This window comes from Equus przewalskii, chromosome 24, assembly GCF_037783145.1.
Source record: "Equus przewalskii isolate Varuska chromosome 24, EquPr2, whole genome shotgun sequence".
Taxonomy (NCBI): Eukaryota; Metazoa; Chordata; class Mammalia; order Perissodactyla; family Equidae; genus Equus; species Equus przewalskii.
In genome coordinates this window covers 681,390-698,888 of record NC_091854.1, presented here as the reverse complement: position 1 = coordinate 698,888, position 17,499 = coordinate 681,390, and the positions used below count along the sequence as shown (strand labels likewise).

At 43.9% G+C, this 17,499-nt stretch overlaps 1 protein-coding gene across 2 annotated transcripts; it reads left to right on the top strand.

Moving 5' to 3' along the window:
* Positions 1-40: 40 nt before the first annotated feature.
* Positions 41-7,049, top strand: GPR88 (G protein-coupled receptor 88). 2 transcript variants are annotated; one of them, XM_070592395.1, is made up of 2 exons: positions 41-3,501; positions 3,906-7,049. In XM_070592395.1, the coding sequence occupies exon 2, from the start codon at positions 3,975-3,977 to the stop codon at positions 5,127-5,129; it is 1,155 nt and encodes a 384-aa protein (XP_070448496.1). In that variant the 5' UTR covers positions 41-3,501; positions 3,906-3,974; the 3' UTR covers positions 5,130-7,049. The 2 variants fall into 2 exon arrangements, with proteins under 2 accessions (XP_070448496.1, XP_070448495.1); XM_070592394.1 differs by having other exon boundaries at positions 43-3,554.
* The last annotated feature ends 10,450 nt before the right edge of the window (positions 7,050-17,499 follow it).

Here is a 17,499-nt window from a genome sequence, read left to right as displayed (position 1 = left end):
CAGAGGCAAGCTCCCCGAGTTGTCACATTCCTGTGGCATGAAACAATCTAGGAATCTGAGAATTCTAAACTGGAACCCAGCCTTCTGGTTGTCATGAAAGTATATTTGTCAAGTTAGGAGAATAGAACATATTTTATTTAACAGTTTGATAGCTTGATTTATGATTTTAAAATATTAAGACATACGACCTGTAGACTTCCCTCTGGACTGCCTGGCCTACAAATTTAGGGCTGAGCCTGGCTACCTTGTAGGCCTGCCATGAGGACTGAATGAAACAGTAGATGAAAAATACTCAAAATAATGCTTGGTGCACGTGGAATGTCCTCAGTGACATTACCAATGACGATGCTTATGATTCTCCTGAAGGCAGTAGGGACCTAATGAAAGATTTTAAGCATAATAGTAACATTTGCTCACTATTTTTTCGGACAAATATTAAGGGTCTATTATGTGTCCAGCATTGTTCTGGGAGCTGCCAATAATAGTAGTAATCAAAACAAACTCCTATTTCCAAGTAATGTACATTAGAGTGCAGAGAGGGGAAACAGATAAAAGTAAAAATATTTGACATGTCAAGTGATGTCTTTTGGTTTTAGAAAGATCATTTTGGCTGGAGAGAGATAAGATTGCTATTTTAGTAGAGGTCAGTTGGGAGCTTGTTGGGATAATTTAGACAAGAGATGATGGTTGTCTGATGCCGACAGCAGCAGAGTCAATAGAGATAAGTATACAGATTTAAAAAACATTAATGTGGTGGAATGATGACACCTGGTGACTGGTGGCTATAGGGAGTTAGTGAGAAAAGAAGGAATCAGGCATGACAGCTGGGCTTCTGACTAAGGCACCAGGAAATGATAATGCCAGTCGGTCACTGAGATTTGGAACGTAGGAGAAGGAGGCACTGGTTTGGAAAGAAGATGAGGAGATTGGTTTTGGACATTTAGGGTTTGAGATGCCCACAGAACACCAAAGTGGAGCTGTCCAGTAGGCAATTTTATATATGGGTGGGCCTCTGGCCAGTTGGAAAGTGTCTCGGGGGTAACTGCCAAAAGCAGCATGGGGTGGGCATCCGGGGAGGAAAGGAAGTAGAAGCAGAAACTGGAGCACTTCCTCCAGGAAAGAGAGTGAACTACATGAGGCAGCTGGAGAAGGAGGGGAGGTGCGGGGAAAGTTTTTATTAGGTTGTGGTGAAATCAGCATTTTTGTAAGGCCAAGGGAGAGCAAGCAGTGGAGAGCAGAGCGACTGGAGATGCATCCGAAGGGGTGGTTGATGGAGCAAGTTCCTGATGGGGGAAGGAGGGAAGTGGTGCTAAGCAAAATCACTGTTTCACCATGGAAAAAAACAAATGAAATCATTTACACAGCCATCTATTCATTGATTTAACAAATATTTATTGAGTTTCTTCTACGTGCCAGGCACTCTTCTGGTGTTGGGAGCAAGATAGAAAAACCCTTACCCTATATTATGTAAGTTCAGTAGCTTAAAACAAAAACACAATTAAATCCTAAACAAAAACAAACCAAAACCAAACAAAAATTTGGCCGCTGCCAGGCCAAGGCTAAAGAGGGCATGGTCTTGGCAGGAGTGTGTGTGACTACAAGGCACTGGGGTCCCTCAGCAGGGACTCTGCTCTTTCCTACAGGCAACACACAAGGCGGCAGCTGGAACCAAGGACCTGGAACTCGAATACCTCCTGATGTGAGAGGAAAATTTTTATTTTAACAAGTTTTAACTACAAATCATTAAAGGAATCTCTTGCAGCCTTGCTGTGCTTGATGGATTCAAAGCCTCAGTACAGACAAATGACAGCAGGCAAAGGACGATGGCAATTCTCCTTAACATCAATAAACTTGCTATCTGACCCTCAGTCCTCTGAAGAGCAAATTTCTGGTTCTTCCTTTTCATGTCCCAACTTGACTAATTCTGTTTAGATACTGCCTAAGTGGACCTTAGTCCAGCAAGTGATGCTTAGCCCTACCTCCAGTAGAGGTCTTCACGGTCATTAACAAAAACTATTTTTGAAAGAGAGAGAGGAAAGCAGAGGACGTGCATTTTGCACTTCATCCTGAGATGTCACCCTTAGGGACAGACTGGACAGGACTCCCGCCATATGACCCAGGACTACATTACACATTAGATAGTGTAGGTATATTCAAGGGGCAGCACTCGGGAAGAGAAATGTTACATTTATGTGTGGGGATGCATAGACAGCTTGAACAGAAAGGGCCTTGGATGTCACTGAGTGGAAACTTCTTATTTGACAAGATGAGAATGATCCATCATAAGGCCAGTTGGTGGATGCTCAGCTGAGAACCCAAGTGTCCTGAAACCCCACCTAGCATTCTTCCCTTTATGCCCTGTTACCATACCATATTGAGTTAACATTTCAAAGAACTGATTTTTCTAGTGAAAAATGATTTATTGGGGAGGTGACTTTATGAAAAGTTTCCCATGTGGAATGGACAAATGAATGCTTGCACCAAAGCAGATTCCAACATTAGACTGCAAATTGCTATCTAAGAAAGACCACAAGATCGAGTTCTGAAGGGAAGAGCTATCTTTGTTGTTTACACTGTGGATAATGCATGTCCTTTGCTTCCTTCCTGACACTCGCTTTTCACATTCTGACCATTTCGTTTGTACCCTCTGACCATTTCATTACTGAAACACAAGCCAAACTCTGGAAAGGAGTTTGGTGATAAGAAAAAATAGAAATTATGATTTAAATTGAGATTTGGGGATTTTCTGTGGATAATTACTCATGTCCCACCTTACCAAAAAAAAGATGAATATCAATTAGAATATAAATTAATTCTCTGTGAAAATGTGGGATGAAAGAGATCAGTCCGGGGTATTGGGAGCATATCATCCCTCAGAAAAATCTTGCCTCCAGAATGCATTTGACTGGAATGAAATACATTGGGACTATATTAAATTTTATTCTAATGTTGATAGGAGGAAAAAAAGGAAGGAAAGAAAAATGAAGCAGGGTGAAAATAAGGTGATTGAAAGAAAGAGAAAAAGAGGAGAGAGAAACTTGTTAATTACAGGATTTTCTGAGCAAGATATTTTTCTTCCTTTCACAAGTTAGAAGCTATTGAATAATTCATGCCAAGCCTGGAAAGGCTGCCTTTTCCCTGGGTGATGTATAACTGAGCAGGAGAGAGCTTCGAGTGGGTTCACCACATCAGCCACCACTCTTGCTTCTGAGCACAGGGTGCTCTCCTCTGGAGCTCAGCTTCTGCTTTTGCAGCCGAGCATCCTTGCTGCTGCTGCTGCCTGCCTGCCTGCCTGCCTGCCCACCCGTCTGGGGCTTGCAGCCCGCCACTTTACTTTCCCCAGCCTTGCTGCCAGCTGAGAAGTCTCCCTGCAGCTGCTGGTTTGTGCCTAGGACCATGTGTGCGGATGCTGCTGGGGAGAAGCAGGCACTTGCTCCTGGCACCGATCCCAGCTGAGTTTCTCCTGTTGATTTCGGGACCACTGATGCTGCTGCTGAGGAGGTATTTCCTGGCATCCCACCCTCTGCTACCGCCAGCTACGGACCAGCCCCAAAGTAAGGTTCCCCCAACCCCTTTCCCCTGGGATTTTTCCCAAGTGGGACATCTCTGCTTTTTCCTGGAAACTAGGGGCTCCATCTGGCAATATTTCAACTGTGTGTATATTTGTGTGTGTCGGGGGAGAAGAGGAGACTGTTCTTGACATTGCTCTGTCCTAGGGCTTCCTTGGTGCCTGCTGAAGGCAAAGAGGCCTTTCCCCTGGCACTAGAGACATTTCCGAGGCAAGCACCTGTCATCTGCCACCCCCGTTGTTCTCCTCGAGCTCCCTCTCCCCCCTCCCCCAGCCCATTATTCTACTTTTGTGTCGGTGGCAGAAGGCTGAAGGGATGTCTTTGCCCTCTTTGCAGGCGGGTGTCAGGATGGGCCGCGCTGCGAGAAGCCGTCGCTAGCGAGCGAGGTGTGAAGAGTTGGCCAGAATGACCAACTCCTCCTCCACGTCCACCTCCTCCACCACCGGGGGATCGCTGCTGCTGCTTTGCGAGGAAGAGGAGTCGTGGGCGGGCCGGCGCATTCCCGTGTCCCTCCTGTACTCGGGTCTGGCCATCGGGGGCACGCTGGCCAACGGCATGGTCATCTATCTAGTGTCGTCCTTCCGAAAGCTGCAGACCACCAGCAACGCCTTTATTGTGAACGGCTGCGCCGCCGACCTCAGCGTCTGCGCCCTTTGGATGCCGCAGGAGGCGGTGCTCGGGCTCCTGCCTGCCGGCTCCGCGGAGCCCCCCGGGGACTGGGACGGCGCGGGGGGCAGCTATCGCCTCCTGCGCGGCGGGCTGCTAGGCCTTGGGCTCACCGTGTCCCTCCTGTCCCACTGCCTGGTGGCTCTGAACCGCTACCTGCTCATCACCCGGGCGCCCGCCACCTACCAGGCGCTGTACCAGCGGCGCCACACGGCGGGCATGCTGGCGCTGTCCTGGGCGCTCGCCTTGGGCCTCGTGCTGCTACTCCCGCCCTGGGCCCCGCGCCCCGGCGCCGCGCCCCCGCGCGTCCACTACCCGGCGCTGCTGGCAGCCGCGGCGCTGCTGGCGCAGACGGCGCTGCTGCTGCACTGCTACCTGGGCATCGTGCGCCGCGTGCGCGTCAGTGTCAAGCGGGTCAGCGTCCTCAACTTCCACCTGCTGCACCAGCTGCCCGGCTGCGCAGCCGCCGCCGCCGCCTTCCCCGGGGCTCCGCACGCGCCGGGCCCCGGGGGCGCGGCGCACCAGGCGCAGGCCCAGCCCCTGCCGCCCGCGCTGCACCCGCGGCGGGCGCAGCGGCGGCTCAGCGGCCTGTCGGTGCTGCTGCTCTGTTGCGTCTTCCTGCTGGCCACGCAGCCGCTGGTGTGGGTGAGCCTGGCCAGCGGCTTCTCCCTGCCCGTGCCCTGGGGCGTGCAGGCGGCCAGCTGGCTCCTGTGCTGCGCCCTGTCGGCGCTCAACCCGCTGCTCTACACGTGGAGGAACGAGGAATTCCGCCGCTCCGTGCGCTCTGTCCTGCCCGGCGTCGGTGACGCGGCGGCCGCCGCCGCTGCCGCCACTGCTGTGCCCGCCGTGTCCCAGGCGCAACTGGGCACCCGCGCCGCCGGCCAGCACTGGTGACCCGGCCAGGGCCCGAGGGAAGCGGAGGTTCCGGCTTCAGCGTCCTTGGTCACCTCGCCTCCAGCCCTGGCGGAGCATTCCCTGCCCAAACGAAGACTCCTGCGGCGGAGACCGGGAAATTGGTGCGAAGATTTCGCCTTCGACCCCATGGGATGCCTGAACCAAGGTCTCTCCCTAAATGGGGTCCTTGAAGTCATTTTTGGCCGGTTGACTTTTACTCTTTGTTTCTGTGTTTTAGAGAAACCCTAAAGTCAAAACACCGGTCAAATCCTAAAGTCAAACTTCAAGAACTTACCAACTGACACAAAAAAACCCGGTTAATTTATTTCAACTCTGTTTTTGAAAGAGCTTTGATAACGTATTACCATTCTCACCTTCATCGTCTTATGATATATATGAAGCGCCTTGAGTGTGCATGAGCCAAAAGAAATACTATTGATGAAAGAAATAATATTTAAGTATTTTAGAAAGTAACCTATCTTTGATGATGCTTCTGTTATAATTAGCTTTTGTATATTAACCTAAAGAATGAAGCCACAGATGTGCGCACCAGTATGAGCTGCCATTAAGACCTCAAGCCCCTTATTCTTAAAAGGATGTTGATAAAGTAAAATCATTCCCGAATGAGATAGAACCTTAGCCAGTGGGGGGGGGGAGGGGGGAACCAGATTTATTATTTTACACTCCTTTTTGCACTTCTAAGACTGAAAATTGGCATTGAGTGTTAAAATGAAAAATTTCCATTTTGGTGATTGATGGTCTGAGCCAGCAATGGAACTTTGAAAACAAATAGGAGGGTTATCTATTTTAGGTACCAGTTTCACGTTTTATATAGCATGCCAACTTGTTGCTACCCTCATTTTGTAATCAATTTACTTGCCTTATGAGTGCGATCATAGCTGTGAACATTCTGTACTATATTGGTTGCTAAGAAGAATAAATCCTTCTGTTTTCTCTTTAACATTTAAAATATCTCAATGCACATGATATAATTAAACACTAACAATACCATGACTGCATAGCTACTATTAGCTGCTATTGCATGCTCCTAGATGCTAGAACTTACTGGGCATGTGGTATACTAAAGCAATACCCATTAGACAAGGGCGTTTTACTTCTTCCAGACACCAGAAGAAGTGGCCTGCAATTATTTGAAAAGAGACACAGAGACACCTCTGGCTACCTAGAGTTCTTCTTGTCTTGACCCAATTTATGAGAAAACTCCCAGTTGGGACTTTATCTTGCAAATGGAGCCACAGTCAAGATGGATCAATAATATTGTTTGGCTCTGCAAAGCCATCTGTGCTCTTTTAGGGTTTAGACAAGCCACATGTTAGAAAGCAACACTGTTTTTTATGTAGTTCGTATATATTACCGTGACACAACATTAATATGGTGTCTGTTAAAAGAGGTGTAACAAACTTGGTTATATATATCTAACATTTCAAATGGGAGTCTGTTCTAAAATGTCTGATTTGAGGTTTGTCCTTTCTGTCTTTGGTTTACTCAATTTATTTAGAAATATTTGAAATACACAATCGTGTGAAATCACTTTATAAATTAAGATGGGAAGAAAGTAATTTTCAATAATCATCTATCATCAGTGTGATTGCTAACTACATCAAATCTTGCTAACCACCCAGCCTCAATTAACTGTGTAATTGCTTTGTTGCCCTCCTGGACCTTGTAGGCCAGGAGAGTGGCAACACTTATGTATTTGAATAATTATGGAAGCTGCAGGAAACTTCAACATGTTTGTAGTAAAACAAAACAAAGCAAATATGTTCATCACAAGTAATGGATCAGCAGTCATTTTATTAATCTATCCCCTTTGCGCATGCATAATTTCTCTCTTACTAGGGTTTCATCTGTTCCCATTTTCCTTGATTCAAATATTTAATTAAAGTTCAGACAACCATTCTTCTGAGTGTTTTTCTTCCGTCTCTGGTCTTTGTGCATACCTCCTTGAGAACACTATAACGAAGACACTGTGTTCCAAAGCGCTAGTGATGAAAGTAACTTCTTTCTTCTGGCTTTGTTTAATTTCATTTTTGGTTTCTAAAATTATTTCTGTGTTGTATATTTAAATAGGGTCCATATGCCAGCATTAAAAAGAAATAGGGACAATTTCCTTTCTGTAAGCATAATTAATTGGGGAATAAGGTGCAACAACAACAGAGAGCTGAGGAGTTTCCTTTTTTGGGGTGGGGAGATGCCGGGGCTCTTTTCTAAATGTCTATCAAAAAGGTCTTGTAATTAGACCTTTATCCTTGTTCTCATTGTGGATGCTGCAAACGATTCATCTGTCGTTCCTATAAACATTTGCCACATGTGTAAACTTAGTTTTTCAAGTACCTGATTTCTTGCAATGTTTCTGGCTGACACCGAGAACCATCTTATGCTGGCTCAGTGCCACGTGGGAGACCTATTTTAGGTTATATTTACTGGTAATTAACTCCACAGGAATGATTCACTTTTAATTTCGAATTAGCAATGATGCGTCTAAAAATGCCTCACGAGAGCACTAGCTGGGAGTGCTGGAGTTAGTGCTTCTACAAATTAAGTTAATGGAGATTGTGTTCTTATTTAAATGAAACCACATATTTTCCACTCAGGGATAAAAAACCTTAATTGCTGTCGTGGGCTGCCCTACATTGCCTTTTCTACTTTTTTTCTTTAGGTATATGCCTTTAAAACATGCCCCTCCCCCCTTACACTTTAATGGCTAAATTCTAGGATGTAATAGGTATTGTTCCTAGCACTCCTCTCCTTCCAAAATGAAGTATGGGCATAAACAAGAATTCTGTTTTGTACAGAGGCCTCCATAGCTGGTTTTTGTTTTAAACACTTTAGGGAGATTTCCAAGGTCAGACAAGTTCCCTTGTGTCTGAGAATTAGGGAGAAAGATTTCTTTCGTGGAGGTATTGTTCTTTTTAGGAGGACCCGGTGGGAGGATGGGGTGGAGCAGACGAAGGGGCTAGAGACTTACTTTAATACTCTGATAGAGATAGCCCTTGAAGAGATCTGCTTACCAGGGGAATGTTGGTCTGCTTTGGCCTTGTGATTCAGCGCAACCCTGTTCTTCTGATGACAACTGTACTGGCCAACATCGTTGTCTGAAGTGTAGCTTTTGTTCTGTTCTCCCAGGAACTCAAACAGTGCTCGTCTGGCTCGTTAGCAGTCCTGTGAACTAACCTGACTACGGGCATCAATGACACAAATTAAAATTCAAGAACACTGAGAAAGACCATGGCTGTCCCTCACTTTTAGCCGTTTTTTAATGTTTGTGTGTTGTACGGCAAGAATGGAGCTCCAGATGGGAAGTCTTGTTCTGCAGAACAAGGAGGGGGCCTTTCTTTCCACTACTACTCTCCCTTTCAGCTTTTTTTTTTTTTTTTTGAGGAAGATTAGCCCTGAGCTAACATCTGCTGCCAATCTTCCTCTTTTTGCTGAGGAAGACTGGCCCTGAGCTAACATCTGTGCCCATCTTCCTCTACTTTATATGTGGGATGCCTACCACAGGATGCAGGATGGCTTGCCAAGTGGTGCCATGTCTGCACCCAGGATCCAAAACAGCCAGTCCCGGGCTGCCGAAGCAGAATGTGTGAACTTAACCGCTGTGCCACTGAGCCGGCCCCCTTTTCAGCTCTTTGAGGGGCCTTACATACACGTGTGTAGACTCAAACCCCGGGTCCAAGTTCTGCTCACATCTCGCTCTCAGCCAGCCACCTTGCCCACCTCTAGGAACTAGCAGCAAACACACAGAGGTCAGAGTACGGCCTGGAAGTGGCCTCAAGCCATTTGGGCAGGGAATTCCTAGGTTCCAGGTACCAGTGCCTATTGAGGGAGGCATAAGCTCCAGGTGGGCACATTTCCTTGGGACTCCTCTCCCTGTGGGAAGGGGAGTGGCCAGAGGAGCGTGGGAGCAGGCCCTTTAAAGCATGAGACCCAGGTTGAGATCCCAGTGTCTCGCATCGGGCCAGACCACTTTCACGCAGGTCCTTCTCAGGCATCCTTTCTTAGCTCCTTCCACCTGCAGGGACTCCTTAAACAGGTGCCACACATAGGGTTTCCCCAGATACTGAGTCCCATCAGGCCTAATGCAACAGGTAAGGAGGACGGTGAGGAGGGAGTGGGAAGGGTGTGGATGAAACAAGGTAGGTCAGAGGTTGAAGGCTGTTGAAGGAGAGTAGTGATGGGTACATGGGATGTATGGCCCAGTTCTCTTTACTGGTGTGTATCTTTGAGAATCTTCATGATGAAAAGTTAAAAAAAAAGTGAAGCCACACTGAGGGGGAAAAAAAAAGAAAGGAAGAAAGGAAGGAAGAAAAAAAGCAAATAAAGGAAAGTAATCAACGTGCCTTAAGTCATGCAGCAATTAAAGTTCACGCTGCTGTTAAATGGAGGAGCTGGGATTTTGTCTGACTTTAGAGCGTGAGGTGGAAACGACCATGCTGTAGGATAAAATCAGTATTTTTTAGTTGCGTGGAATTCCCTTTAGAAGGTGACCATTCCCAGTTCCCTAATCTCTCTCCCCTACATGCATCTTTCGCTATAGCTTAGTTGGTCCGCACGCTGCCTTCTAAACATGGCCCATGTTCTGTGTCTGAGCCGTGTTCATTCAAGGACCTTCCTGGAGTGTCCTCGCATCTTATCGCCTGCCCAACCTCCATCCCTCCTTCCAGGAAGGCTCACTTAGTTTCTATCTCCTCATTAGAGCCCTTCCTCCCCGCAAACGTAAAGCTCTGCCTCCACGGAGCTCCTGCGCCGCTCGATCTTACCGCATATTCTCTTCTTGTATTAGCTCTGTCTTAATGTGTGCGTCAGCTTCAAAACTAGATAGGAAAGGTTTTTGGTTTATTTTTCAATCCTTTGATTTTTTTTTATGTCAAATAATGTCTTTCTTTTAGTAGCCAGTTACCTGAAATATATTAGATAATTAATATATGTTTATAGTTAAAGAATGTAATTTTGAAAGAAAGAAGATTTGGTCTTTTCCCTTGCATGTTTATTTTTCTCTTAATGAAATAGACCCGAGAATAAATCCTACTTCCCAACTCGTATTTTGCCAGAGGATATCCCAGAATAATGATGTATGGGATTATGAGCCATGTGCATAAATCACATGCTGTCGTTGCTGTCATTTGGGGGAGATTTATGCTCCTGTTATCCAAGCTCTGTTCACACTAACAGAAGTAACAATAAGAAGTTTCAGTCCTAATTACTCCTTTAAATTCAAGGTCAAATTACTGCGTACGTGCAATTATTTCTCAGGGCCTTGCCTAGAAAAGCTGTGTATTTTTGATATGTAAAAGCATTAAACATTGCTAACTGATGGCCAGGTAGTTTTGGTAGAACCCTGAGAGAAATGTCTGTGGGAATGTCTTTACCTCTCCTTGTCGGTTCACCGGATGGTAGACCTGGAGATTATCCAGCCTAATTCCCTGCTGTTTTTGTTTGACAGAAAGTACTTTGATTTTCAATTTTTCTTGGTATTAACTAGGCCCATTTCCAATTTTTCTATTTTCGGGGAGTAGAAAATTATGTAGCATCCTTTGTATAGTAATGCTGTAACAGATACTCTGCTTTTAGCCAAATGAAAGTTCTGTGAGATATTGGCATGGTTGAATTCCTCTATTACTACAAAAATTTGTCCTTATGGAAATTTTATTTCTTGAAAATACAGTTTATTTTTTCCATCTGAAGATTAGTGTCTTTTTTCACAGAAAATTTGTAACATGCAGAATATAGAAGAAATTATATCATCCATATTTCCCCTTCCCAAAGATTGCCACTCTTAACATTTCACTGTACTCATTGCCTCCTTTTTTCTCTCTTCCTATATATATTGAATTCTACATAATTATAGCATAAATTATATACTGTCGTATATTTTTATGTGTGTGTGTGTGTTTGTACAGTTATCTATACAAAAAAAAGGATAAGCAGAAGAAATATGTTATAAAGAGAGGCCTAGAGACAGACAGTATTTGCTGCTAGAGCTTTTAGGATATGTTTAACTATAAGTAACAGAGTATTTAACTAAAAATGCCTTAAACAACGATGACATTTAATCATCACACAAATGAGAAGTCTGCAGGTAGGTGCTTCCAGAATTGTTCAGCAGCATCAGGATGTCATCAAGCACCCAGTTACTTTGTATCCTTCTGCTCCCCCAACCTCAAGGTTGTTGCTTCACAGATCCAAGATGACTGCTCTGATCACACGACAGCACCCAAAACAGAAGAGAGGGAAAAAGCCTCTCTTTGCTTGTCTCTGTTTTTCATAAGAGAGGAAACTCAAAGAAGCTTCCCCAAAAGACTTCTCATCTCATTGGCCAGAGTAGGTCACATGACCACCCCTAAAGGAGCTGGGCTGTGAATATCTGGCATTAAAAACGTTATCATGAGAAATCTATTCAGTGCTTGTCAACATAAATGATTTATGGTTTGCCATTTGTGCTGCTCTCTGTCTACCCAGTGGAGTTTGTCTCTTTTTCAGAACTTACAGCTGGCCTGCAGGTTAAAATAAGTAGGCCCTTGTGCAATTTCCAGTGTCTCGAAGTTGTTTATTTTAAGTCTGTTGCGTTAAAATAGGATCTTCCCTGGCCCCTATTACTTAGTTTTTGATAGTGAACAGATGGAGCATGTGGAAAACTGCAACCAGCCAGGCCTCTTTCTGCTTCTACCCTTCTCATAGCTGTGTTCTGACTGATTGCAGAAAGAGAGCTCCTGCTGGGGGTGGAGCAGGCGGAAGCCGAGAGCAGCTCTGGGGCTCCCTCAGACGTCAGCACTCATGCAGGACGGTTGTTTCCGGGTTATGGTCAGAACACATTGGGGTCTGGACGTGGCCAGTGAATAGCACTCCTTTTCACTTTCTGAGTTTTGAATCATGTGATAAAGAAGAACATGTAGTGTGCAAATGGTGAAGCACAATATCACCTCTGTATTGATAAAGGTGAGGTTAGAGGATGTAACTTAGGGTGAATGTCAAAATGGGCTTCCTAACTCCCTCCCTACCAGTCCAGTCCTTGGAATAAGCAGGTCAACTAGCTCTCACTGATCCAGGAAGAAAGGGAAGGAGAATGAGATTGCATCTCTTGGGCTCGAGACCTTGTTAAATTAGTTCCACTCTAATATGCAACATGGCTGTGGCTATCGCCTATCCACCAGATAACTCGCTTCGCCTCCAAAGGGTAGAATAAAAGATGGGGCAAGAGTCCAGGAGCGTCTATCAAAAATCCCTTCTCATGGAGACCAGATGAATGAGGAAAGGCATTCTCCTCTGAAAGTATAGACCCTGGGATACTGAACCAGGGCACAGTCAGGAGGGACGGCCAGGCTGATGGTGTAGTCACTCAGATAAGCCCTGGGCCTGTTTTTCTACCCAGTTTTATCAATTAGAGAGAATGCCTCCCAGTTTCTGTAAACAGGTAAACTGCCAGTTGTATCAGGGAGTGCCAGCCAGGCATCGTTTAAACTAGACCCCAAATGCAAACCTAAGCTGTAAACAAGTGTAATCCAGCTCCGGGAAAGAATATTTTTGCCATATTCTGAAGTATGATTGAAGAAGGAGATGCTTGGTTTGCAGAAAAGAAGGCTCTATGGAAAGATAAAGTTGTTTTTAAATATCTGAAAGGCCAGAATAAAATAAATGATAATAAAAAAATAATAAATGAAAAAATAAAAGCAGAATAATAATGCCAGCTTCCATTTATTGATAACATATTATGTCAGACGCTGTGCTATGCACTTTATACATGTTACTTTTCCTGATTTTTACAATGACCCAAAAGGCAGGTATTACGACTCCAGTTTTATAGCTGAAAATGCTGATCCTTTGAGAGGCAGACATGCCCAAGTACACACAGCTGGCAAGGGAACTCAAGTCGGGCTGACTTCAAAGCCTGGACTTGTAAACACAACACCCAATTCAGGGGAGGGAGAAAACGTGTGCGGGGTGCGGTTCTAGAAGCAAAATTTGGCTCAGTGGGTGGGAGATAGATTTCAGTTTAATATGAAAAAGAACTCTGTCTCAATTATAAATTCTCAAAATAGTATGGGCTGTCTCAGGAAACTGTGACTTTCCTAACACTTGAGGAATTCAAGCAGGGTGTGGAGGACAAACTCTGGAAAGGATGTCTGTATTATGTGGGAAGTTTTATCAGATCAACTCTGAGATGCTTTTCAAGTCAAATTTCTAGGATTATATAATATTTCTTCCTCTGCATAGAAGTCACATGTTTCTTGCCCTGGGCTTATAATATTTCAAATGATTAGTCAGAAAGAACGTGTTTGGCAAAAACCTTACCCACACTGTCCAATAGAGAAACAAGCCTCGGTGACTAGGGATGTCCCTCCCTGGGCACAGGGACATGAATATTCCACATTGTTGGTGACTTTGTCCCATTTCTGCTGCTCTCTGTTCATCTCCTTTTTGTTCTCACCTTATTCCTAAACACTTTTAAGGAAAATAGGCTGGACGAAGTGCATTATACTTAAAATTTCTCCAGCTAAATATTAGGGCCTTAGATACTATTTAATTCACGTAAGAACTTGTATAAGCACAACACTTTTAAATACTTTGTTGGGAGTTGAACAGACTTTAGAGAACGGCATTTGGATGAGAAATAAGCTATTGTTGGCTCCTATGTAAGAGCTACCTTTGATGAAAATTCCTGGTTAAGTTTTCCTCACTTGACAAAGTCCCAAGTAGATTTAACCCAAAATCCACTTGTATGTTCAGAAATGGCAGAGCACAGTGACAATCTGGCTCCTCCCAATGTTTCGACACAATGGGAGATAGATTGAAATACTAAAAATTGGGGCCGGTCTCCTGGCTGAGTGGTTAAGTTTGTGCGCTCTGCTTTGGCAGCCCAGGGATTTGCTGGTTCAGATCCTGGTCACGGGCATGGCACTGCTCATTAGGCCGTGTTGAGGCGGTGACCCACATGCCACAACTAGAAGGACCCACAACTAAAATATACAACTATGTACTGGGGGGGATTTGGGGAGAAAAAGTAGAAAAAAAAAGATTGGCAACAGTTGTTAGCTCAGGTGCCAATCATAAAACAAAAAGAAATACTAAAAGTTACCAATACAAAGCTTAATACAGAGTCATTTTGAATTTGTTGGAGACCAATAATAGACTCTAGTGTATGTATACCTGAAACCGTTAGACATTGAACTTTCCAATTTACTTGAACAAAATTTTAAAACTCTTCAATTTATAAGCATTGAAATGTCTGGTATTAGGATATGAAAATGATGCCACTGATCTTCTTGTTTTACTAGGAGTGAATATGGCTTTCTTTATTATTTTTATCATCGTTATTGTCATTATCATCATCATTGTCATCGTCATCGTGAGCATCATTGAAAATTATTCACCAAAAGTTGAACGCACAGCATTGAGTTATACATATGTTAGATTCTGCTGTTTAACAAACTACCCCGAAACAGTGATTTAAAACAACAGTCATTGATCAGCTCACATTTCTGCGGGTTAGAAATTTGGATGGGGTCATTTGGGTGGGTCTTCCGCTGGTCTCAGCTGAACCCATCTTGAATCTTCAGTCAGCTGGTAGTATATCGTGCACACACCTGTCTGTGCTGCTGGCTGGGATGGCAGCTGGATGGCTGGGCCGGCCCAGGCTCATTCACACGATGGTGGTCTCAGAGTCAAATTTTTGCTTCTGCTATATTTGCTAATCTATACTGATCAAAGCAAGCTATAGAACCAACCCAGAGTCAAGGGGTGGAGGAATATAGTCCATCTTTTGATGGGAATATCTTCAAAGTCACATTGCAAGAGTGTGGATACGGGGAGAGAAAGGATTTGTGGCCATTTTTGCAATGGACTACAGTTATTAGCACATCGTCTTTGTTCTTAAGGGTCTTAAAAATCTCATTATGGAGATAGAACAAATAACTAGCTGCCCTAACTATACGTGCCCCAAAAAAGTAGAAAAGAGTAGCGAGAGATCAGTGAAGTCAGGATGGCTTCACCCAGGGTGTGGGATTTGGAAGAATGTAGGAGAGTGAAGGTCATTGCAAACACAGAGAAAGGCAGAAGCAAAGACATTGTGTTAGTTTTCTATGGTTGCCATAATAAATTGCCAGAAACTTTGTGGCTAAAAATAACACAAATTTATTATTTTACACTTCTGTAGGTCAGAAGTTCGATACAGACTCACTAAGATAAAGTCAAAACGTTGGCAGGTTGGTTTCTTTCTGGAGGTTGTAAGGGAGAATCCATTTCCTGCTCATTTGAGTTGTTGGCAGAATTCAGCTCCTTGCACTTGTAGACTGAAGCCCATGTTTTCTTGCTGGCTGTAAATTGACAATGACTCATTGCTTCCAGAGGCTGCCACTTTCCCCCACTCATGGTCTCCTTCCTCCATCTTCAAAACTATCAATGGTGGGTTGAATCCTCATATCACAACTCTCTCACCTATTTTTCTGCCCTCTTGCACTTTTTAAGGATTCATGAGATTGGATTGAGCCCACCCAGATAATCCAGGATAATTTACCCATCTCAAGGCCCTTAACTTTAACCTTAATACAAAGTCCCTTTTGTCATGTAGGCTAACATAGTCATAGGTTCCAAGGATTAAGACATGACATCTTTGGGGGAGCCATTATTCTGCCTACCACAGACGGAAGCAGAACTCTGCATGATGTGCTGACACTACGGTTGAGCTGACAACTTTGACTTCATCTACATTATTTATCAACCCAGGAAGCTACCACACTTGTCTTTGAAGCGCACCATCATCTTCAGGACATTATATAAACTGCATTTGTTTGTGGGAGCCTGAAGCTCATTTTTATATGACATGACCATATTTACAAATATAGTAAAAAAAAAACCTTTTAATTATACAATGGTTTCTTATTAACCAATAGCATAGAATCGTGTGGAACATTATGTCTCTGACTAGACTCACAGTCAAATTTTTGTTTTGTTCTCTTTGGACTGAATTTCCTCTACCCAAGTTTGAGTCTGCAGTGTCGTTACAAAAGGGATAGAGGACCAAGCCTATTCTCAGGGATAGCAACAAGCGGCCCAAAGAAGGTTCTTTGAACCTCTGAGCTGGGGTGGAGATTAAAGGAGGAATGTTTTTTGTCTCAAATACTATCTTCTTTCTTCTTAAAAGAAATGAGTCTTATTTTACTCCGAAAAATGTAAGAACAAGAGAACTCATCTGCAGAGACGAAAATCTGAAAGCATAAAGGAACGGTAATTTGCTATAGCTAAAAATAGACCCCACCTTGATGCATTTACATCACGTGGGTTTTAGCAGCGTGTCCAGGCTTCATCTGCAAAGAGACGACGTCAGAGCCCGCAGTTGAGAATCAGATACAGCTGGTTTTAATGTGCTTTGCTTCTAAGTTGAACACGTTTTAATAATTTCTCCTTTAGGCTCTCCCCACAGACATAACAGGAGGTATAATTATTACATTTTTGGCTCCAGTCACTTATTGCAAGACTATTACATACCTGTGTAAACTATATAGTCACCGTCCCTGACTTTAGCGACTCAGGTCCAGTGGGGGTGAGAAGCACAAAACAAATAATTACACATGTAGTTCTTTCATTACAGTTGGGATAAGTGACAAGAAGCAAAATGTGAAGTGCTATGAACATTTATAAAAGGAAGAACTAAATTAGTTTGGGTATCAGGAAAGGCCTTTCTAAGAAAGTAACACTTAAGAGACCCAAACAATGAGTTCAAGTTAATCACCTGATGCTGAGTTGGGAGCAGGAGAGGGAAGTGAATTCTAGGTGCTATCTAGACAAAAGTATCCACCCATCTGAGGTGAGGGCCATATTTCCACATTTTGCTTTGCTTCCATCCTTTAACCTGGAAACTGTAGACCCAGGAGATTTCAAAGTGTCTTTCTAGGTGAAGACAGATTTTTCTCTATGAAAAACTTCCTGGGAGAAGCGGTGTCAGCAGCAAGTGACTCCCGTTCCACTCTCTTATATTGCTGTTTTTTCGAAGAATAATTTTCACTTTAAAAAGGTAAGTACAGAGCTAATGTATGAAATTGAGTTTCCGGTTCAATAAACATTTCACATCTAAATATTTCTTTTGTTTTTATCTTCAAGTCAATCTTCGGCATGATTGCTCAGCCAGCCTCCACTGCACTTCAATTCCGATGGCCACAGCCTGAAACTTGTCGTCACCTAAAACAAAACCTTAAGATTCAAATAATTTCCTCTTTGACTACAATCTTGTATCCTTTCAGATCTCTCCTTGGACAATGTGTCTATACAAGTTCTTTGATTTTATTAAGACTTCTCTCGACTCCTTGAATCCTCCATATTTTCCCAGTATCCTGCTCTCTGTGTTTCAATTTCTGTC